Below are 25,257 nucleotides of genomic sequence, written 5' to 3'. Positions count from 1 at the left end.
CCTTCTTCTCCAATGTGGAGTTTGTATAGTCCATCACAGGAGTTTTCATTCAGTATAAATAGAATCAAACATTTGAGAGTATGTTGTGCTATATCTGCACACCAGACAGAGCTGAATTATTTGTGAAAGCTAAGTTAAAGATGCAAGCAGAGCAGCATCCGTTGAGATTTATACCATCAGTTTTCTTTTTTAACTTTTCTCTGAATCACACATACCCTCTCATAGCTACTTCTGATTCTCTCCCAGCTTTATACCTGAACAGAGCACATTGAACACCTAAAATACCTATAATCTCTATTTTTTTCAAAGCAACTCTAGGATATATACATTCCATAACAATGATAAAGAAGTACTGTATCTGTTTTTGAGCTTCTAACATGTGAGCTAACATGAATTAAGCATACTTCCTTCCTTTAGATAATTAATTTACATATAACCTTTGGCTTTCCTTTTATCCTCAAGTATTGATATAAGCCACATAAAATCATATTATATGTGGAAAGAATGCTTTGAAATGCAAAATCCAATTAAAATGAATGCAGTGTTATTTTAGAAGAGTTGTGTAATTGAAAAACACTATTGGGAATATCATGAATATTTGAACAGGCCATTATTTTTATCCATGCTGTTCAATTTATACACAAGTCATTTATGAAAAATGAGCTGGTATTTTGGTTAGAAATTCTTGGACTGTGTGCTTTATGACAGAGAACTAAGTAATAACCCAGCCTTCAGACTGTTTTACCAATCAATTGAAATATATGTAATTAAGAAAATGAAATTACCACCTACAGTTTCACTTTTGTTTTTGTTATATACGGTTATTAAATCGTTGTTAATTCAACCTGACAAAATAACTAAGTAGCTATTACTTAAAGGTTTTTACCATAGGTATATTTATTTTTATTATTTATTTATATATATTTGAAAGTATCACTTAAAGGCGAAGGTATATTAGCTTCATTTAGATTTTAAGTAGCATTCATTTGATGGAGGAGGTAGATATGTGTATACCTTAAGCATATAAAAAACCAAGGTTATTTGGCTAGATTTTTCTAGCAAAATAGAACAGAATGAAATATGGTCTAATATCATAGAAATAAATGAGTTTTTCCTAGTAGTGGAGATGATCAAGAATTCACTGTTAAACAGTAGAAAATTTCCATCCACACCTAAGGTATCAGCAAGAGACTACATTTCACTATTCTGTTTTGCTACCATCTACTGCTGATCACACTGATATTTTTAAAATAGTTTCACTCTGCATAAATGACAATCTACCATGTCATGTCTGCTACTGGATAACACTATTAACCCTAGGCCCATTAAGCATCAGTTTACTGATCAATTGCCTGGTTTTCCTGCTTTCAGCACTGGAACTGGCAGATTATGGAATTATTTCCTTTCTTCTGAGGCCTTGTGTTCCTTTATAGAGAAGTATTTTTACCTATAATAACTAACATCAGGTACGCTATCGCAAGGTAAACACACAAGCTACGTCTACACTGGCCCCTTCCTTTTGGAAGGAGCAAGGTAATGAGGAGTTCAGAAGATGCTAATGAGGCACTGCCATGAATATGCAGCATCTCATTAGCATAATGGCAGCTGTGCACAATCCAAAAGTGCTGGTTTCAGAATGCATGCCATCCTTGTAGACAGGGGCCTTTGGAAAGGACCCCCTGGACTTCACAAGCCCCTTTTTCCTTTTTGGTTTTAGCAGTTTCAGATTGTGCTGTCACCTTTGTGTGTATTTTGACAAATGGTGTTTGTGGGCTTTCAGTATCAATGGTAAATCTTCACAAATTCTGTATAGTTTTTTTTTTCCATTTTAGCTGTTGAGCAGATTTTATATACTTCATAATTCGACTTGTAAAGTCTTTTCCCAAAGATAAATGCTTGCTTCATCTCAAGTGAAAGTGCCTTTGATTTCAAATGGCTGACACATATGATAACAGAGAATCAACTTGTGTAAATGCAGGCACACGTAATCATGACTGGCAGCAGGTTATTCTTACATGTGGTGTGTGGTCAGCGTATTTATATCTGAGGAGAGTCTGTGGTTGTATATATTTGGGCCTAATGGTTAGATAAGGAAAAATGTTGATCTTGCTTAGTTGAATTTATATTAATTCTCTGCCCCATATCCTGGCTGAATATTCACCATTTTTATTTTTAATTTAATACATTTAAAATGCAATTCTTTTCTGAAAACTGAACCTAAAATGTTTCTTTCATCGTGTTCTGTAACATAGGGACTTTGTTTCAAAGTAAAATATATTTGTTACTGACAACCTGGATATTTCCTTTTCAGACACTTTTTCTATCAGTAAAGGTTTAGCATGTCAAATTAGTTCCCTTCCCTCACATTAAACCAGTCCGAACTCCGTTGCCATGAAATTATATTTTGAAATTGTACTATCATTGATAGCTGTGCAACCCCTTTGACACCAATAGTAAATGGCAGAAATGTTGTAAATGTAAATATGTAAGAAGGATTCTGCTCGCTCCATGTTAGCTGTGTTGGTTCTGCTTTGCTAATAGGTGTGAAAATACCATTTTTGTCATTGTTACAAGTAGACAGGTAGGCCCCTGAATTAACACAGGGAGTAGAATAAGGAGGTGTCACATCTGCACATTTTTTTTCAGACCAGAACATCACTTTACATTATGGATAACTATATTGAGTATTCAACATGCTGCATGTGTAATAGTCGAAGAATTGTCCAGTGTCTGTGCTAGTCAATGGGAAATATTTCATGCTAAAATATGTAGAGACTTTAAATGCCTCTTTCACTATTGGATTGCAATGCAGTTGTCTTGGGATTTGGTGGGCAGTCCAGCTCAGTGATCTGTTGTTTTGGTACCATTCAGTGCTTTGCTGTTGCAGCTCCCAGCCTGATATACTCCCAGCCAGATTCCAAGGATGCAGGTCACACCCAGGAGAGACAGTCCAAGTTCAGTAGCTTTGACCCCTGTGACCTGTTTATAAACCTACTGTAGCTTCCACCAGTCTTGCTTACAACTTGCCAGGTGATCCCAACAAATTCCAGGTCCAAATATTCCCCACAATGTGTGATTTGTAACTTCAAAACCTCTCTGGACAGTTCAGAAAACTATAAGGTCTGTTTGTCCTTGTAAAGAAGGAAAGGTGCATCACAGCATATTAACTTAACTGGTGTGAATACACCCTTCCCTTTAAGTGCAGCAGTGAATTTGTCCATAGCAAAAAATTTAAAAAGGGTGTTAAGAGTAGAACATAGGTTAAGTAATACTGAGTAAAAGAATTGCAAGCAAATCAGAGTGACAACACACATCTGCTTCTTTTATTCAGGCTATGTCTACACTACAGTATAAATTTGAATCCAGGGTGCTTAGCTTGATTTTAAATTGTGACTGTTCACACATTAAATGCCATTATTTCGAATGTAGGGGACGCGGCACCCAATCTTTTTACTTCGACATCCTGAGTGGGATTAACGGGTAGTTCAAATGTAAGCAATCAGATTAATGGTGGTGTGGAAACAGCTTCAATTTAAACCAGTTTTACTGGCCTACAGAGGAGTCCCACAGGTATCTCACAATGCCCCACAGTTGTCTTTTCTGGCTGGTTGCACCTCCAATGGTCTGCTGGTGTTCAGGAACTAAGGTAACAGAAAGCCCATGAATTTGAATTTGAATGGTATCAGGAATGCAAATCCATTTTCCTTCTGACCAGTGTGGATAGCACACCTCAGTCCTCAGTATGATAGCCCCCCGCCTGGCGTGCTATTTGGCTGATCAGGCAAAAGTTGTGTTCTTTCAATGGGGGGAAAGCAGCTGGGTTAGGGTTAGGGGTTAGGGTTAGGGTTAGGTTCAGAAAACTGAACCTAAACACCAAGCTTCATAGACACTATGTTATCTCCACTGTTATTGGCTTGACAGTTTTGTTCACCTAACATGAAAAATATGGACCTTCATTGTCTTTGCTTGAAGACTGGGCTGCTCAGAGTCAAATAAAATGTATTTGTTTAAGGCATACTATGTTTATGCATTGCTTGCCAAATGCATTTTAAGAACATAATTCTAGCACATATTCATAATTTCTTATATGCATTCTGTAAGCATCACACAAGAATATTAATTATCATTAAATTATTAGCTTTCTAATTTTACCTTATGTGACACCTTTTAGATAGAAAATTTAAAGTCTAAAAAACATTGCCTTCCCAGAATAGTGAACTGGACTTCTGTGTCCCAGCAGTAACATGTAAATTTGTTTTGGTGGCATATGCATTTTTTCCACTAAAATTACAGAAAAACCCACTACACCAGCTCTTTTGTCAAAACACATCTAGAGGAGTCATTAAGATCACCATTCAGGTCCAGATTGTGAGAACTCCTTCCCTGGGCATTGATAGGCAGCGAAGTGAACAAGATGCCTCTCGCTACTCTTGTACATTTGCATAAATTTCATAATGTTATCTGCCAGAAGGTTTGGGGAGGAACTAGGGATAAAGCTCATTTTAATTCAGCAACGAAGGGTCCTGTAGCACCTTATAGACTAACAGAAAAGTTTAGAGCATGAGCTTTCGTGAGTTAACTCACTTCTTCAGATGCTGGTCCTGGAAATCTGCAAGGCCAGGTATAAATAGGCCAGAGCAAGGCTGGGGATAACGAGGTTAGCTCAGTCAGGAAGGCTGAGTTGTATTGTCATCAGTAGATCTGGAGGTGTGAACTCCAAGAGAGGGGAAGCTGCTTTTGTATTTAGCCAGCCATTCACAGTCTTTGTTTTATCCTGAGCTGAGGGTATTGAATTTGCAGAGAAATTGCTGAGCATCTGAAGAAGTGAGTTAACTCACGAAAGCTCATGCTCTAAACTTTTCTGTTAGTCTATAAGGTGCCACAGGACCCTTCGTTGCTGCTACAGATCCAGACTAACACGGCTACCCCTCCGATACTTGACATTTTAATTCAGTTTGCCTCTTTTGTGCTCCTGGCTTTATCGAACTCATCATCTTCTCTCCTAATCGCTGACTGTCTTTCTATGCTGCTTCTCTCCCACACTGTAAGTTTCAGTTTCCCCTTGTTAGTATGTTACTCATCGTTATGTCCTTTGATTTCACTCTTTCTTGCCTGAATATGTTCTCATGGAATGCATCCCAAATAGGATTTATTGATAAAAATGGCATTCCTGGCATCTTACACCTGAACATTTATGGCTGATGTATTTGAATTAGGGCTGTCAAGCAATTAAATATTATTTACAGTTTTAAAAATTAATTATGATTATGTTGTTAAACAATAATAGAGTTCCATTTATTTAAGTTATTAAAATAATTGATGTTTTCTCGATTTTCAAGTAGTTTCACAGAATGCAAAGTCTACAGTACTAACTGCATATTTATATTTTATTTCACACTATATAAAAATAGTAGTTTTCAGTTTACCTAATACAAGCATGGTACTGCAATCTCTTAATCATGAAAGTTTAAGTTACAAATGTAGAATAATATACAGAATAATAACTATGTTCAAAAACAAAGTAACAAAAAACTTTAGAGTGTAAAAGGCCACTCAGTTCTACTTCTTGTTCAGCCAGTTGCTCAAAGAGGTTTGTTTATATTATGACAGATAATGTGGCCTGCTTCATATTTAAGAATGTCACCTGAAAGTGAGAACAGGCATTCACTGGCACTGTTTAAACCAGCACTGTAAGATATTTATGTGCCAGATGTGGTACAGACTCGTACATCCCTTTATACTTTGCCCACCATCCCAGAAGACATGCTTCCACGCTGATGACGGGTTCTGATAGATAATGATCCAAAGCAGTGCACAGACTGGTTCCACATCACAGTATTGCTCTTTTATGTCTTCTAAAAGAATGCTCCACACTTTATCTCAGTAAAGATTGTGAAATATATTTCAAACTCTTAAACCATTGGGTCGAGTGCTATAACTATCTTTAGAAATCTCACATTGGCACCTTTTTTGCATTTTGTCAGATCTGCAGGAAAATTGTCTTAAATCCAGTGTCTGCTTGCCATCATCTGAGACAGTGATAACACAAAATATATGGCAGAATGTGGGTAAAACATGACAGGAGGCATATAATTCTATCTCAAGAAATTCAGTCACAATTGTAATTAATGGATTATGTTTTTAACAAGCGTCCTCTGCCAGGAAGCATCTCCTTAAGGACCTGACCACTGCTAAACCAGAAAATTTGCTGGACCCGTGGAGGTCAGTGCCAGTCCCTCTGCTGCTGCCAGCTGTGGGGCTCTTCTCTGGAAGCAGCAGAAGAGATAGCATTCCTGAAGTGAGGACACAGGCGGTTGCTCAGGGGAAGAGATGAGGTGGCCACAGAGCCCCAGGGCCGCTGTGCTGTGCTCCTGGCCCATGGGGGCACCAAGCCGTTTCCCCTGAGCACCTCCTGTCTCCACTTCTCCCCTCCTTCTTCCCTGAGACTGAATACCTCAAGTCAATCATTTGCAGTGCACTGTTAACTCTGGGAGGGTGTGGGAGGATTGCTGAGCATGCAACCCCTGGCTTTTCCCAGTGAGTGTTCAAAGCATGGAGCACTTGTGGATACCAGACCACAGATGTTGCTGGATAAGAGAAATTTGGATTAGAGAGGTTCAACCTGTACAAATGTCCAGTGTAGGTGGCATGGAAATACCTTGTAATGTCATGTACAACAGTGCAATGCAAACACCTGTTTTCACTTTCAAGTTACATTGTAAATAAGAAGCAGGCAGCGTTATTTCCTGTAAATGTAAGCAAACTTGTTTGCCTGAGCGATTTGATGAACCAGAAGGATGACTGAGTGGGCTTGTAGGCTCTAAAGTTTTATATTGTTTTGGGTTTGAGTGCAGTTATGTAACAAAATAAAATTGCATTTGTAAGCTGCACTTTCATGAGAAAGAACTTGATTTTCATTACGTGTAATGAAGTGATTTCAAAACTATTATTATTTTTATTACAAGTATTTGCACTGTAAAGATAATATAAAGTGAGCACTGCCTACTTAGTATTTTGTATTGTAACTGAAAAGAATGCATTTAATAGGTAGACAACATCCACAAATGTTACAAATTTCAATTGTTATTCTGTTGTTTAACAATGCAATAAAAATTGCAGTTAATCATGATTAAATTTTAGTTAATTTTTTGTGATTAATTTACAGCCGTGATTTAAATAGTCTGTGTTTTATCTACCTGGACAGCCTTCTAGCACAACGAACTCCCTTCCTTTCTCCTGAGTATCCTATTGGCACTTTAATAAAAGAGTACAGCCTCTCTTTCCACGATGGAATGGTTACCAAAAAGTCAAAGAAAACAGTGTGTCTAGATCTGAGCTTTTCTCATCCATAACCCTTCATAAAGCTGAGCCACATCAGCAGAACTGGAAGAATAACTGGTCATGGAATGGCACTTCTAAGATTCCTTTGCTCTAAAAGGAAGCCAAAGCATCTTCTTGGCCAGGAATAGAGATGTGGACATCAAGGCTGCGTCTACACGTGCACGCTACTTCGAAGTAGCGGCAGTAACTTCGAAATAGCGCCCATCACGTCTACACGTGTTGGGCGCTATTTCGAAGTTGAAATCGACGTTAGGCGGCGAGACGTCGAAGTCGCTAACCCCATGAGGGGATGGGAATAGCGCCCTACTTCGACGTTCAACATCGAAGTAGGGACGTGTAGACGATCCGCGTCCCGCAACATCGAAATAGCGGGGTCCTCCATGGCGGCCATCAGCTGGGGGGTTGAGAGATACTCTCTCTCCAGCCCTTGCGGGGCTCTGTGGTCACCGTGGGCAGCAGCCCTTAGCCCAGGGCTTCTGGCTGCTGCTGCTGCAGCTGGGGGTCCGTGCTGCATATACAGGGTCTGCAACTAGTTGTTGGCTCTGTGTATCTTGCACTGTTTAATGAAAGTGTGTCTGGGAGGGGCCCTTTAAGGGAGCGACTTGCTGTTGAGTCCGCCCCGTGACCCTGTCTGCAGCTGTGCCTGGCTCCCTTATTTCGATGTGTGCTACTTTGGCGTGTAGACGTTCCCTCGCTGTGCCTATTTCGATGTTGGGCTGAGCAACGTCGAAGTTGAACATCGACGTTGCCAGCCCTGGAGGACGTGTAGACGTTATTCATCGAAATAGCCTATTTCGATGTCGCAACATCGAAATAAGCTATTTCGAAGTTGGGTGCACGTGTAGACGTAGCCCAAGAGAAATATAAAGGAATTCAAACAGGAAATGTCTAATGAAATTATGTCCATGGCATTAGTTTGCCTAACCATTCAGATACTAGGGTATGAGTGGGTTAAAAGCTCATGTTTTCAGACAGACTTCCAGAAGTAAGTGTAAAAGAGCAGAATTAATAAGATACAACATGCATCTATGGAGGTTACTATCTTTAATTCTCTAAAAGAATTTATTTTACGGGAATACTCTTCTGACATTAAAAAAGTACAACTGTTCCAATTCCCAGATTGTTGTTTATGTCTGACATTTTTCTAATTTAAAAATATCTACAAACAACATTTTATTAATGCTTTTAATTTAAAAAGCTGCCTTCTCATTATTGGTATACTGAGCAAAATAGCGAAGCAATGCAGGAATTGAAAAAGCAATCTAATATATGACTTAAATAAGAAAAAAAAGAAATGTATTAGCATGAATTTCAGATGCAGCCCGCAAGTTGAAATTTGCAGCTTTCATACTGATGTATCTTTGGAGGACTCAAAGTGAAAGAGAAGTTACAGAAAGCTAGCTTGCATAATTTTGTTGCATTTTAAGGCTAGATTTATAGGCATTAACCTCTGAGCCCTTTGACCAGTTATTTGCACCTCTAGCTTAGGGCACTTAAATGTTTAAGTATATGATTTGCCACCATAGTCTAGTTCTTTAGTATCTTTGGGTCTGTCTGCTTTTAAGTTAGAGACCCACAGCTAGCTCATGCCAGATGATAGGGGTTCTTGAGGCTTGGTCTAAGAATCTAGGTACTTGTGGTGTGGGCTCTAGAACTCTGCTAGGTTGATGGATCACAGGGCTCTATCTGTGGCTTAAGTCTGAACATCACACCACAGTTAAGCAACCCTTTATCCTAAGTCCTGTGAGCCCAAATCAGCCGGCAGGTGTCAGACTCAGTTTTTAATTGCAATAAGAACATAGCCTATGTGACTAGGCCACACCTGTAAGATACCACTGCTTAAACCATTGCATTCTGAGTGAAGCACAGGTCATCTACAAGTCTCCTCCACTTCACTCTGTCTTGAGACAGAATTTCTAGCTGACTCCAGAATTACCCAAACTGTTGTCCTTAAATCTCAGTAGACCTTCTTCATGTTGTCTGAAGTTTTCCTCTTTTGTATTTTCCTTGTGGGCTCCCTTTTAGAGCTTGAGGGATGATGGTTTTCTGAGAGTGTGACCTACCTACCCCTACATTCTTTTCTTGATTTGAACGTCAAGTGGTTCTTGTCCTGCTGTGTTCCAAAGTTCCTTGTTTGTGACAGTCTTGCCATTTAATGTGAAGGATGTCCCTCAGGCGTCTGTTTATGAATGTCTGTAGCTTGTGATTCGGAGACTTTTTAGTATGCCAGGTATCCCATCCATACAAGAGCACACTCATCACATTTTTGTTGGAGACGCAGTTCCATTTTCACAGATATTATTTGTGAGCTGTATATGATGGAGAGTCTTGAATGCAGCTGTTGCTTTCCCTGCCCTGACATTGATATCATTATCTATTGCTGTGTCTCTACCCAAAATACTCTCCAAGTAGGTGAACTGCTCCACATCTTCCAGGTCATCCCCTCCCAGTGTTGTTGTTGGACTGGTTGATCCTCATTGTCTTGGTCTTTCTCATGTTGATGGTCAGTCCAGTCATTGAAGCAGCTTTGTCTAGTGTTGTGACCTTTTTCTTCCATGAGACATCATCAGCAAAGTCAATGTCCTCTAGCTGTTTGTAAAGTGTACACTGAATGCCTCATTGATGGCCATCTGTTGTCCTGTTCATAAGCTAGTCCATTGTGATCAAGAACAGGAAAGGTGACAGTAGGCACCCCTGTTGCACTTCTGAGAGAACTCTGAAGGATTCTGTCAAGACACCATTATGAACAACTTGGCATGTTGAGGGTTCATACGTTGAATGGATCACGTTAGTAATTTTGGCTGGGATGCCATGGTCTTTTGGTAGTTTCCACAAAGTGTCTCTATCAATGCTGCCAAAGACTTTTTCAAAGTCTGTGAAGGTAAGTACCGGGGGCACGGGGTGAGTTCCACTCAAGCGACTGTTCTATGGTCTCTCAGAGTTGCTATTTGGTCAGTACAAGAGCTCTCACTTTGAAAGCGGACCTGTTCTTCCCTCAGCTGTCTATCAATTTCTGTCTTCGTTCTCATCAAGAGAATCCTATTGAACACACATCTTCATTCTCTTCAAGAGAATCCTATTGAACATATGTTTGATATCTTACAGATATTTCATCTGTAAGATAGCAAATGCTAAAATGAAGGGCCAGTTGAGCTGAGCAGAATGTGACCCTTAGTAACTTATTTTAAGGACTATGTAGTCAGTACTATGATGCAGATTGTGCGCTACAACAGCTTAACTTCATATTTCCTTCTAAATGTCCCTTTTATATACATTGTTTTAGACATGAATTCACACAGCTCAGTTGCCATTTGCCTACATGTTGAGTAAAGTGAAGTAAAATATATATATTTTGAAGTGTGTGAATTGAGTTCCTGCACTGGACTCAGCAATCTGGATCTCTGGAAGCAGTGCATGTGGCCATATATATATATATATATATATATATATATAAAGTAAAATTAAAAAATATAAATATAATCAAGTTATCCCTTAAACTTCTCAAGTTATCCCTTAAACTTCTCATTGTTAAACTGAATAGATAGACTATCAAAACAAAATGCAGTCAAGTAGCACGTTAAAGACTAGCAAAATAGTTTATTAGGTGAGCTTTCGTGGGACAGACCCAGTGGGTCTGTCCCACGAAAGCTCACCTAATAAACTATTTTGCTAGTCTTTAAAGAGCTACTTGACTGCTTTTTGTTTTGATAGTGTATAGACTAGCACGGCTTACTGTCTGTTACTAAATAGATAGAGTTCTTTGCGTCTATAAATTCTAATCCTTTTATCTGTCTCATGGCTCATATCTGAACTCTCTCCAGTATCACAATGTCCTTTTTGTGATGTGAACACTAGAGCTAGATACAGTATTCCAGCAGTGGAGGCAAAATAATATTTATTACTAGTGAAAATTTACCTACTTAGCCATCTAAGGATCACATGAGTTGTTTTGGCCACAGCATTGCATTGGGAACCCATGCTCTGCTGATCATGTACCATGACCTGCAAATCTTTTTCAGATTCACTGCTTCCCAGGATAAAAGTTTCCATTATGTAAATATGGCCTTCATTCTTTGTTATGAGACATATAGATGTACATTTAGCCATAGTAAAGCACATGATGTTTGCACACAATTTAGCATGCAATCCAGATCATGCTGTATCAGTAACGTGTCTTCTTCATTATTTACTGTTGAATCAAGTTATTCAACAAGATATTCAAGAGCTATTTGAAATGCAAACAACAAAATTAGTATCAAAAGAGCAAAAGTGCCTTGCTTTAGAAGGGAGATTTTTGTGTGTAATACGAGTGTCCATCATGTGTGTATGTTATTCTACCTACAGGCCCATTTTCTCAGGTCTCATAATGACTAAATGCTACTTCAAGGTGACATCAGCCAAGGTGTTCCTGAGGAGACTCTGACAGTAGGGACATGATTTTTTATTTATGTCCCTTTTAAAACTGCTTACAAGAAATAGGGTGTGCCTACACTAGGAACTAACTTCAAAGTTATCTTCAAAGTTAAGCATTACTTCGAAGTAGCCAGCAGAGAGTCTACATGCATTTTCCCTTACTTCCAAGTCCTTACTCCATTCCCAGGAATGGAGTAGTGCCCTACTTTGAAGTTTAAGTTTGAAGTTGGGTGTGTGTAGACACTCAGCTTCAAAGTTGTACTTTGAAGTAAGCGACTTCAAAGTTATTTTTGTAGTGTAGACATACCCATAGGCTTGTTCCCCATGGAGACGCACTTTTAAGAGGAGAAACAAATGACAACTCTTCATACTGCTGCACAGGGCCTGGCATCTGCCAGATTATTCTCACTAGAATAATCAAAGTGCTCCATTCTATTCTGCTGTTTTCATTGGTATGTGAAATTCTGATCTAAGTCCCACTATCAAAATAGTATGTTTATTAAAAACCAAATTTAAAGGAAAGCCAAGCAAACCAAGCCCTTTCCTTAAATTAGTTTCATGTTATCTTTAATTGAAAGTGCTTACATAGGAAGACAGTGGTACAAACACACATAAAGTGCGAGGAAATAGAATATGCAAAAAGTTTATGAACATCCTGCAGTAAACATGTATTTTATTACAAATTGTGTTCAAGCTGTTCTTAAAATAGAAGCTACAAAAATATGGTTTGATATTTATTGAGGGCCATCTTGTATTCACGTCCATTGCAGCTCTTGAATTATTGAGTTTTTTACTGAAGTAGAAAAAAAAATGTCTCTTCTTGCTATTTTGGTTGCCGATCCATTTTCTATACTGTTTTGCAGTTGGGCCATGGAGACCTCTAGCTTATTTATAACATATCGTGTAAAAGGAGTGCCAATGAAATTTACCTGCACAGCAGAGATTTTAAAACCCAAAGCAGGAGTTCATGCTCTTCTGATTATTTTTGGCATGTGTTGTTCTAATTTTTCAATCTCTTGAGAATAAAATTTACATATACTTGTCGTTTATCTCTTTCCAGCTTTGAAATGTCTTGAGATACTACACCAATTACATTCAGCAGTTAATTGAAAATTTCCTTTTCATTTGGTGAAGAGAAATAAGCTTAGTCTATGTCAAGTAATGGTTTTTATTTGTCTTTTAAAAGAGTGTACTTTAGAAATTTAGTACCCTTGAAAGCGTCTCGATTGACAGCACTTGGCACTAAAGAGCCATTTATCCTCAAAATAAGAAGCTGCACAGGCAGGAGAGATGAAAACTTCCTCCAAATGTCCTGCTAATGTAGCTGGAGCATAACCTTTAGGGACCACCTGTGGGACAGAGAAGGGCTTGTCATGATAATGTTCTTTCAGTCCTTGATTACTGTACTTTTGATTATCAACATGTCTGCCAGTTTTGCTGATGTTTCCAGGTCCAAAGCCCATTGAAGTCTATGGAAAGACTCCCATATGCTTCCAACAGAGTGGCATCAGGAACTTGACAGATCATTTCCTTTCATGTAATCAGCGAAGACATTTCAGATAGCAGTGAAATACTGCATTAAAACAGGACATTTTTCCCCAAACAGCAGATTAAAAGGTATGACTCCAGAAACACTGAAAACAGTGATGTTACTGTTAGCTGTAACAGCAGCTTTTTTGTTAATGCCATTGCTGTAAGTCAATGTCATTGTCTAAGTGTTGTCTCATAAAGTTTTTAACTTTTAACTTTGAGCAGTTTGTGAGTAAAAACAATTGTACATACCAGCTGAACATTTACTAACAGCTTGGTTGTTGCTCTTGGTGGTGGTGGTTTTAAGATGATGGTAAAGAGGCAAAAACATTTTATATCCTTGCTACAAAGTTAACAAGGCATTATATCGCTTACCTGGCCATCTGTTACACTGAAATGGTTATGTGCAGTGATGATCTGCTAATTCTTTTTAGACTTTCCATACACATCTCTTCTGTTATGCATAAATGATACTTTGTTCGGCTATATTTTAGTTGGAGACTTGCTACTAAATTCTATTTGCACTTCTAAATGCACTGTTTTCCTCAGAAAAGGTGCTAAAAGCGGCTTCTGATGTCAACTTTCACACACCAATCTACAATTCAGATTTGTTTGATTATGTTTAATGCACAGTTTAGATTTATTTAGAGGTTCTCACCATTAAGTTTACACTTTTGTATGAGTCACACTGTCAAATGGTGGGTGGCCCCTTGTAAATGAAACAAGTCGAGATTCCCTGTTTCTGAATAGATGTTCCCAATTAAGAGTGTGGGACAGCATCTGAACCCTGGGGAATCAGAACAGCTAGAATCAGGAGGTCTCTGGTGGAAACTGTACAAAAGTTGAAAGCTGTCTGCAGGCTTTCCCTGGAAGGAGGGAGGAAATATCAGGCTGCCACTGGAGGAGATATCTGGCTGTTCTTCCCTGAACCAGAGCTGGGAAGGAGGCTAGGAACCCAGTGTAGGAACAGTTAAGCTATGTTTCATGAGCCAGAGCTGAAGGCTTAGAGTTGCAGAGCGAGATCAGCCTATATTGGCTCCTGGAGCCAGAGGTCAAGAGAGGGTTGTGCTGGGGAAGCAAGGCATAGAAAGGGGACTTTGGGACTGTATTTAATGTATTGTTTGCATGTTGGTGTTGGGATCTGTCAGTGTGTGAGTTCTTCTGTAGTAAATTAACCCCACAAGTGCCATTTGCACAAAGAAATACTGTTTTCAGGGACTTGTAAGAGGAAATTGAGAAATGCACACCTGGCATGCTGTTACCTATTGGCAGAGGACACAGCTGAACGAGGCTGCCTGTTGAGACACACTTTAAGTAGTTACATTTTCCTAGAAGTGGATTATGTGTACTACCAATTGAGCATGTGTGCTCTCTCATGTATACCCAAATCTTTGTACCTTCATAACTGGCAAATGAAAAAGTGCTTGGTTGTGAATGCTTTTGCACCTTCAATGGCCATTGCATTTGCTCATGAATTTCATCACTCCAATACTGTTTTTATAATTGAAATGTTTTTAATTAAAGATGCCATAACAGAAACTGCTATTTTATTTGTACATGGCATGTTTCAGTCTGATGCCTAAGAGAGTGACCAGCTTGTGTTAATCTGTTGTTATATTTTGGAGAAAAAACATTGCCATATACATTACATCAAGTTGTCTAAACACAGATTTTAGATTTTCAGATCCATCCCTGATATAATTCTGTTTACATTGATAGAGTTACACTGGAGTTAATATCTCCCTGAGAGTTTAGACTTGTTCTCTGAGGAATAATATTACTTGTTGCTACTCTGGGTCATCTTTTCATGAAACAAACAAACATTTGTATGTATCAAAAACATGTTTTACATGTTTGGATCTGAACAGAATGAAAATCTTAAATTCTTATTGTTATGTTACCAATGAAGTTTTGCAAATTTTGACAGTCATAAAGAGAGGAAGCCCTGAAAAAACTCTTTAAGTATTACTTTCATTTTGTTCCCAGATCTGAGCTCCTTTGCTGTTTGAGGATTATAAAAAGTGAACATATGTGTAATATTTCTGCCAGCTTGCATACCTTGATAAATCCAGGCAGGCAGAAGAATGCCGGTGGCAGAGTATCTAGGACAGTGATATATCCTCTTGATGCAAAAAATATGGAAAATAACACCCCATTTGATGAACAAATGCCAATGAAATTATGGTACAGTAGTTGAATGAGTGTGTTTTACAATTGTTAAATATAAAATATAAACATTAAATGAACTTGGCGTGATGTACAGGTTTCCTGTAAACACATTTTGGGCTCTCTACACAAATAGCAAACATCTAATTCATAGTGAAAGGCTTGTAGACTGGCCCAGTAGTCCTATGGCATCAATGTAAAATGCTGAGTTAAAAGGCTGTCCAGATGCAAGTAGTTGGGAACACTGCATAGGCCACCAGTGGCATCTTAAGCTTCTGGAGGCCTGCTGTCAGTCTTGACTGATCATCTCTGCAGCCTCTTCGAAGAACTACAGATAACTTGAAGGAAAGTTGAGACAGCATGTGGTTTTAGAGCGTTCCAGAGGAGGTGGAAGTTAATGGGTAAACTTTGGTGATGACCATGGCCAGTCCTAGCCAATTCATGAGCCTGGGCGAATTTCAGATGCACCTTGAAAAAGGCAGCCATCGTAATAACCTTGAGCCCAGTGCTTCACTCCAGCTCCACACCCAGCAGCCAGCCCAAACCTGGAGAGCGCATGGCAGGGGCTGCCTGGGAGCAGAGTGCCCACCTGGGAGCATGGGCAAAGCAGTGGGGGCCAGCCCGGGAGTGGAATGCCTGCTCAGGAGTGTGCAGCATGGGGGAAAGCTGGCTGCCGAGACCAATACACCAGACCAGCTTGTCGGTGGCCCCTTGGAAGAGGCAGACCCAGGAGACCACCCAGCTTGCCAGCTCCTAAGACAGGCTCTGGTGATACTCCATCAAAAATTATGTATTTTTGAGATTTTTGTAGCTTCTTTTATTCTCTGTATGGGAGCGGCAGACCACCTATCAAGTATCAGAGGGCCCATGGATGGATTTTTTTTTTCCATTTGGGTGAAAGAAATCATGGTTCATGCTAAATAACAATAATGTGGCTGTTGATAGGATAAAGATTACTGAACTCTGCAAAACAAAGATTCTTGCTCAGATATGATGTAGAGGCAAACTCACTGTTGCGGCATACATCAGTTCGTTTACATTTTGTACTTATGCAGAGTGAAAAATGTTTGGTGTGGAAGAATCTACAGAAGTCCAGCACACTGATACAATGTCAGCCTTTTCCTCCACAAAATAAAACACAAGGCCCTCTGGCTCAACCCACCTTCTCAGAGAAAGCTTCAATCAATAGGTTTTATGACATACCATGGCCCAGTGGCAGAAGTAAACTTTAGAGTTACAGGTTCCCACTGAAAATCCCCATTTCCATATTCATAAATCAGGACTATTAGTTTGAAGACATTGTAGGCAAACTGAATAATAAACTTTGTGAGTGAATATTTATACAAAACCAAATTCTGAAGTCCTGGCTTAGTCCTCATGATGAAAATCTCCAACTGATTGCACTCTATGCAAGCATCAGAATTTTGGTGCCTCAGCGTAGGAGGGCCTCTATAGGAGTAATTGTGTAACAGGTAACTTGTCTTCTACAGAAAAGTCACTTCTCTTTTGAATTAAAATCATTTAGGACTTGAGCTTGCTGGGGCTGTGGAACCATGCACTAATTCCACAAGCACTAAAGCACATGCTTCTGTGCTCTCTGAAATAGGGATGTTTTCCTGGAAGAGGACCTAAATTACATGCTTATCTTTTATCACATGAGTAGTCTCAGCGCTGTTACTGGGACTACACTTTACTGGATCTGAGCCTTTGTGTGTGGCATCTTGCAAGAAGTGGAACCTTGGGGTTCCACTTGCATGGAGATAACATGTTGATGAGCACAGATGACGCATGGTTGCACTCGGGAGTCACACCACCTTTCTGTGTTTTAGTTGCTAAATTTTAGTTGCTAAATAAGGTGCTCTCTCCTGCCCTCTTCCTGTACCTCTGGGTGGCCCTCCTCTTCACCCTGTCCCCACATGGTACGGCAACAACAGCAGTGGACAGAGCCCCAGGCTTTAAATTGCTGCTGGTGCTCTGGCCAGTGCTGAAGCGCTGTCTGGGGAGGTTAGCCCCCTGCCAGTCCCACCCCTCTGCCTGAGGCTGTGCCCATTGTGAGGGCCAGAGTCAAACCCCACCCAACCTTGCCCAAGGCCCAGGAAGTCTGTCTGCCACTGTACCCAGGTATATGTAAATACAAGTTCTGTTGCAAAATCACCATTCATTTCCTTGCAGTACTACTCCATTGTACCTCTTGTATGTTTTCTTCCATGATGCATCATTGTCCAAGGGAATATCACTGTAGCATAATCATATTTTTCTGGATACAATGCATTATGTTGAAAAAGAAAAATGAGTATACACTGAAACATGACATTTCTAAGTAATACATGATTCAGTAATCTGAATAGATAGATACGTTATGCGCTATATAAACCTAAAATCACAGAACATTCAATTCAGTTTTACATTTAGGAATAATTGTTTATAAGGAAATATCCAGTTTCAAGCTAGATAAATCCCTATGCCTTCAGCAATATAGCATCTTCTTTATAGGCTGATACTGAAACCTCGTTTCCTTGCTTTTTTCCTAGTTGTTTTTTATCAATATTGTGCATTAGAAAAAGCTCCCAGTACTATCCATTGCATTAAAGAATATTCTTGTCATTTGCAGCCAAGCGGAGAATACTGGCAGACTTCATCTGTAGTAGGATTAAGTTGAGTATCAGGCTGTGGGCGTACCATTGCATTTCTTGTTATCTGAAAGTCTGACGCTTTAGTACTGTTGACATCTGGAGTATTTCTCAATATGTTTGTATAATGTGTTTTATTTTCTCTCCATTATTGATCATAGAGTCATTTGCCGTTACAGTCAGCTTTTCCTAAATGTTTTAACCTCCATTTTATTTGTTCCTTTTACACTTTGGCAATTCTGTATTTGCTAAAATTGTCCTCAACAAACAGTGATTATGTGAGAGTCAAAGGTTCAAGAGCAGACTCAAGAAAATCAGAAATGGGACCATTGCACATGGTAAATTTGATGAGGTCATTCATTTGAAGTTCAGAGTGATTGGGTTTATCAGACTATGGAATGACTGGTAAATAGTCTCAGAGAGCTAAATGAGCTCGTTACCTCCCTCTCAGTCTAGTTGTAAAGTGCAGATTCTTGGCTGTTAAAGGTGTTGCATGCAGAAAATGAAGTGCAAGTTCCGGAGTCTCAGTGAACACTAATGAAACTGTTTGGAATTACGTACTCTAAATTAGACCACTTGTATTAACAGACAATGTAAAACAGAGAAAATAATCTATAAACAATAAATCTGTTTTTGCTCAGTAGCCCAGATCCCACTGCCATTGAAGAAGCTTCCCATTGACTTCAGGGAATACATGTTCAGGCCATCTGAACTATTCACTGGATTTTTTTAACGAATTGTGCTTTGCAATAGCGAATTTTATCTCAGTAAACCATAATGAGAGAGTCCATTTTCTTATTAATCTGTATTTTTGGATATTGTAGAATATTACTGACTCTGGGCTATCCATTATTACTGTCAGTATCTTAAGTACAATGAAGTGGTGCATGGCGAGTGTAAAAAAAATCACAAACTGTTGCAACAGAAAGCATGTTTGTTTATAATTTTTCATAGAGACAACCTGTGATTTTTCACAATTTAGTGTGTCTTGTAGGAAAATGTCTGTGCTAATCAACAGGAATATTTTGTATCTGCCTAATAGTGATTTCACAGAATGACCCACTTTAATATATTTTTGCAAGGTTTTAATTTGTTTCACTTTGCCTGTTTTTAAGTGTCTCTGAATATTGATTGGTTTTGCTTACACAGCGACTTGGGTCTTTTCATTGCTGAAATCTCTTGAGCCAGATTGTCTGTAAAAGCCCAATAGCATAGCTACTGTAAAAATAAACATTTAGAATCGCTTGTCTCTTTTTATTTTATGTTACCATGACACATTTTGCTCTAGAATACATGTGTTTATTTAATGTGTCGTTTGTACATGTTTTATAACAGATTGATGAAAGGCAAGGCCTTGAACCACCAGTAGGAAGGTCAAGAGACTACGGCCAATAATTATGTGATCGTGTCGCAGTTGCAAGCACCAGGGCCTCTACATTGCTGCTGTTTATGAGGCTATATTATGAGATGGACAGAATTGTGGCTGACACAGTTCATGTGTTAGATCTCTGTCTGGAAGCTTTAATACAAAAACTTATTCCAGTAATGTGAAATGCACAACATAGAGCGGGGGAGGCAAAATAAATGAGTTCAGTTTCACCATTGTTGAATGGGAAGTATTGACTGCAACAGCCTTAAGAACAGATCTAAATTGTAAAGAGTCTGATTGTTAAATGATTACAATTGTTTACTGCCATGGGCTACAAAAATTAAAAAGGTCTAAGTGCTTCTTTCAGACAGAGATGCACAGACTAATTTTACATGAATGCAGATCCTAACAAGATTGGCTGGCTTATTCAGGCATATGAATTGCACTTTTGTTCTTCATGTTGAACAAGCTTGTATCATCAGATTCACTCTGTGCTTAACATGATCTCAGTCAGTCCCTGACTTTCATAGGATGCTCTCTCTCTTACTTTTCTAGCACTGACCTTCTGAGATTTTTCCATTGTATTTGCTTTTGAATCTTCAGTGTTTTACACCCTCAGTTTGAATTCTCCATGTCTTCTGTTTATATTTTCTCCGACTAGTGGATTATTTTATATGGTGCGAAGGAACATGATGCTTTCGCTCAGTAAAACGGAGCTACTATGCTGAGTAAATAATGGAAATGATCCATTTTTTAACAGCATTTTCATTGTTTCACTATTTGCTATATGCTTACCACTTCAGTTTGGCTATTAGGTCAGCTTCCATTCATGTTGCAGTTATACAAGGAACAAAGAATTCTTTCCTGTCACGAAATTAAAGATTGATTTGATATGTTGGCTTGTCTATTGATGGTGAAACACTGAAAATGAATAGATTACTGTGAATAGGAAAAAAATCAATTCTTCTGAAATGTCCTTATCTTCTGAGATCAAACACAGTCTGCTTTTTATGTTTTATAAAGCAGTTTGGTTGAAAAACCATTAAAGGCATTAATGCTTTTGTCATTTTAGATGATTACAAATATTTTAATGTGTTGTACACCAATAGAAATTTAAGGAAGCTGAGCAGAATTCTGTTTTGGGAAAACTGAAGTAAGATTGTCTTGTTTTCAGGAGGTATTTTGAGAAAATTAAGACTACATTAAGTCTTTAATTATAATACACCACAATCAGGTTTATTTTTGTGATGCATCTGTATGCTGCAGTAAACCATGCATCACCATTTCCATTGTAAATGCTTATTTTTGATTAAAGTGATTTATATCTCACTGTAAAACTCTGGGCTGAAAATTGATAGGCATGATTTCAAAGGCAGTGGAAAGGGTTTTTTTTTTTCCCCCAAAAATGTATTTATTTTAAATAACATGACTGAGACATCTCAAATCAATGTTAATTTTTATATATGCTTCTTTTTAACACTGCTTTGGAAGTTATGCAGTAGAATAGTGGTCCTCAAACTTTTGGTCTGTGACCCCAAGCCTCATTTTGATGGGTTCACCAAGGCTAGCTTAAGCTTGCTGGGGCCCCGGGCCAAAGGCCAAGCGTCATTGCCAGGGGCCAAAGCCTGAGGGCCTCAGTCTGGGATTGTTGGGCTCAGGTTGCAGGCCCCTTGCCTAGGGTTGAAGCCATCGGTCTTCTGTTTGGTTCTCCTTAATCAGGATGTCGGCGCTTGGGCTTTGCCCCCCCATTTTCCCCAGCACATTGGAATTCGGGCAGGCTCAGGCTTCAGTTCTTCCTTGCGTAATGTTTGTTGTCTGAAGGGGATAGCAGTGCAATGATGTTTGAGAACCCCTGCAACAGAATGCAGTTTTGTTACCAATTGTTTTCATTCTGAATGTATTATTATGAATATTATTGTTTGGATGTTAAATCAATGTAAATTATTAAAGGCAAAAAGGCTAGGGCACAATGCTTTGCAGACACATAGCAAATGACAGTCTTTGCTGACGCAGACTTTACGTATGGGTATGCAGGAATGCATATATACACATTTTTTAACTATTCTAGAACTGCTTATGAATGCTGAATTAGGGTGGTCTTGTATGGGTTTCTTTAATTCCTTGACTGTTGAATAATTTTTCAGGAAAAAATATTAAATTTTAAATTGCATGGGCTTTGGGAACAGATAAAACAAAAATTAAATATACTAATTATTCATTATGCCAATACTGCTAAGTGTTAAATTTTCCCCTGGTTAATTTCATCTAAATTTAATTAGTAGTTTTCCTTTGAGAGATCTTGAAAAATTCTTTTCCTTCCTGGCTATGAATAAACTTCCTTGGGAACTTACATCAAACCACCTCTGTCATTTGGCCAAAGTATACATATTTGAATATTTTAATTTTGTGCTCCTTAAGAAATGGAGAGAAGGACATAAGATGGTCAGGTTGAACAGGAGAAATTGTGTAGACCTTCTTAAAGACTAATACCAATAATATAGAGTAAGATGAAAAAACAGCAAAGAAACATGATAAAGTTTAAGACCCAGACATAAACCTTCACTGGAAAAATGTCTTAAATTCTGCCTAGTAACTGAGGCCACGTCTACTCTAGCAAGTACATTCAAAACTAACATAGAAAGAAGGCCATCTTTCAAAACTCTCTGCGGAGCGTCTACACACACACACTGCAGTCTTTTGAAGTTAACGTCGAAAGAATGGAGCCATTCTGTTGAAGTCAGTTGTTCATTCCTGCGGTGGGAAGAGCACCCCTTTTTGAAAGACTGTTTCAAAAGACAGCAAGTATAGATGCTCCGCGGATGGCTCTTTTGAAAGAGGGAGTCCTCTGTGGCGCCAGTCAGCTGGCTGGTGGCAGTGCCATTCACAACATAAGTGAAGCTCTATGGCTCCAGCATCCTCCCATATTTAGAGATTTCAGCTCCCACAAACACCCAGGCAGGAAGCTGAGAGCATGCAGGCAGCAGGAGCCCACACTGCTGCACAGCCCACTGCCAGCTGCTATGCTCCAGCCAGCCTGCCACCCTCATAGAACCCATGGCCAGCCAAGTGGATCCCTGCCCACCCCAGGATCCTCCCAGGGAGACCGGGGAGCCCTCCCAGGAAGAGATCTAGGATGCAAAGTGCTGGGTGCCCTCCTGGACAGAGGCCAAGCTCCAGGACCTCCTCTCCCTCTGGGAGGATGAGGAGCTCCTTCATCAGACAGGGGTTCAGTGCCACAATGCAGCAGCCTTTGAGCAGCTGTCCAAGGGCCTCATCTGCCAGGGCCACCCCACCCGCACCCTGGACCAAGTACACTCAAAAGTTAAAGAGCTCCACCAGGGCTACTGCAAGGCCCGGGACGCGGTGAGACATTCAGGGGCAGCACCCATCAGCTGCTCCTACTTTAATGAATTGGACCGCCTCCTCGGGCCCAAGGCAGCAGGACCCCGGCTGTCATCCTGCATGCAGCCGAGTCAGAGACCAAGCCAGACACAGCGATGGAGTGCGAGGACTGCCCGGGACCAGTACCCAGCACCAGGTGCCCATGGATGGAATGCCAACTGGAGATGATCATCAATGACAAGGGCTCAAGAGAGGGAGCCGTCATCAGCGACATCCCATCCAGGCCCTCCAGCCAGACCCATTCCCCCTGTGCCCACCCAAGTTCCTAGTGGGACCCACAGGTAGGTGTCATACATCCAGGTTGTCCTGAGGCCTGGGGAGGGGGCACTTGGTCCCACCTGGGTCAGCTGCAGCCTATCCATATGACCACCGGCCCCCATGTAGGTGGAATCCAGATGTCCCCACTCCCCGAGCAGCTGACACACGGCACTCAGCACCACAGGGCTGGGACAGCACCATGGACCTCAGAACTGTGGAGGGACTGGGGAGGCAGAGGAGAGCACAGGCCTGCACCACCCATCCAGGGAACCCCAGGACGCAGTCATCACAGGGCCCCCGGGATGGGGAAGGCTGGGAAGGGGACTCAGGGGCCATCACATGGGACTAACAGCCCATTCCTCTCTCCCCTTCTATCTCCACAGCTCCAGCAGCTGGCAGCCGGACCAGCCCCTCCACGGGCCAGGGAGCCTGACCTCCAATGGTGAGGGGGAGTGCCTCGGAACCCGACCGGAGACAGCACGGGCCACCGCCGGGCCATCCGCTGGAGCCACCAGGGCTGGGAGGAGGAGGCGGGGGATTCTGCCCACACTGCAGCCCTGTGGGACCTCATGGGCATTCTGCGGGAGTCCCTTGCCATGGAGCGGCAGGCCTGCAATCAGGTGGCAGCCAACCTGGACACCCTGACCCAGGCCATGACTGACCACATGGCCCCAGCCACCGCCCCCTTGCGAGTCAGTCCTACACCCACTCCTCCTCCCCCACCCCACTGTCCCGCATCCCTCCATCACCCAGCCACCCTCCTGCCTCCTCCTCCCAGACTCCCCCAATCACCCTTCCCCCGTCCAGTCCCCCCGTCACCCTCCCCACCTCCAGCCCCCCTCCAACCTCTCCCCCCTGTACCGCCCACCCTCCACATGCCCAACCTCACTGTTCTGGTTGCAACCCTCCCACCCACCCCTGCCCAGCCTCATGCAGCTGGCCTGCATGCTGCGGTCCAGTGCCAGCCATAAAGAGGTGGTGCCACTGCCCCTGCTTCCCCCCATGCCGACCCTGGTGAGGCCAGGGAGTCCACAGCCCAGCCACACCTCTACTTCCCTGTGCTTCCAGCCCCGAGGGGGCCCCAGGCATGAGGGGTAGGGGTGGGCATGGGTGACAGGACTCCCATCTATCAGTTCCCATCAAGGGGTAAGGCCCCCCACCCCAACCCTCAGTCCTCCTCGAACATTGCAGGCTGTCCACCCTGGGCTGCATCGCTCCTGTACATAGTCACCCCCAGCCCCCAGTCGGCAGTTCCTCCAGTCCGCCTGTACATAGGTCCCACCAGTTCGCAGTTCCCCCAGTCCGCATGTACACAGTTCTCATGGTTAGGGAGAGGCACAGGCTGTTTTAAGTGCTCAATAAACTGTTTATTGGTGTTGAACTCTGCGTCCCCTGTGCATGTGTGGGAGTGGGAATGGTGGGGAGGGTGGGTGCAGGCAGGAGAGGTTAGTGCGGCCGCTAGGCAAAGGCCTCGTACAGGGCCTCCCGTACCCATGCTCCATCCTGCTGGGCCTGGCAGCATGGGGCAGCATGCAGCTGCTCGTACCCATGCTCTGCCTTGACAGCCCACCCCTGCACAAATGGCTCCTGCTTAATGTCCACCAAGTTGTGCATGGTGCAGCAGGCCCTGACCACCGCTGGGACATTGTGGAGTCTCACCTCCAGCCTGGTGAGGAGACATCTGAACCACCCTTTCAAGCAGCTGAATGCCCACTCAACTGTATTGCAAGCCTGGTTGAGCTGCTCGTTAAAACTGTCCTGGGTAGGCTGGGTGTAAGCCTTGTATGGCCTCATGAGTGAGGCCTGCAGGGCGTAGGCTGCGTCCTCCACAATGCAGGGTAGCATTGTGGTGTCCCCACCAGCAAGCTCCTAACGGGGATTGAAGGTCCCGTCGGCTATCCAGCGGCCCAGCCCCGAGTTCTGGAACACCCTGGCATAGTGGATGTGGCTGGAGCAGCCCATGCAAATGTCCTGGAACCAGCCCTTTGCATCCATGAGTGCCTGCAGGACCACAGAGCAGTAGCCCTTTCAATTCACATAGGTCCCACCGCTGTGCTCTGGGGACTGGATGGCAATGTGTGTGCTGTCGATCACTCCGAAGCAGTTTGGGAACCACAGCTCCTCGAAGCCCTGGATGGCATTGTCCAG

General features: G+C 41.5%; 1 protein-coding gene across 2 annotated transcripts in view; it reads left to right on the top strand.

Moving 5' to 3' along the window:
- ATRNL1 (attractin like 1) overlaps nt 1–25,257 on the top strand; it is a 1,060,182-nt gene that overhangs the window by 658,743 nt on the left and 376,182 nt on the right. Inside the window, exon 28 of one of the 2 annotated variants that reach the window (XM_074999077.1) lies at nt 13,187–13,231. The exons of the other annotated variant lie outside the window; for it this stretch is intronic. Within the exon in view, the coding sequence (XP_074855178.1) occupies nt 13,187–13,195 (9 nt within the window). The 3' untranslated portion in view covers nt 13,196–13,231. Of the gene's footprint in view, nt 1–13,186; nt 13,232–25,257 lie in introns of those variants that run through there. 2 annotated transcript variants of the gene reach the window in all.

The sequence above is a fragment of the Carettochelys insculpta genome, chromosome 7 (genome assembly GCF_033958435.1).
Source record: "Carettochelys insculpta isolate YL-2023 chromosome 7, ASM3395843v1, whole genome shotgun sequence".
NCBI lineage: Eukaryota > Metazoa > Chordata > Testudines > Carettochelyidae > Carettochelys > Carettochelys insculpta.
The sequence above is the reverse complement of the archived record's forward strand: the minus strand, read 5'-3'. Positions and strand labels throughout refer to the sequence as shown.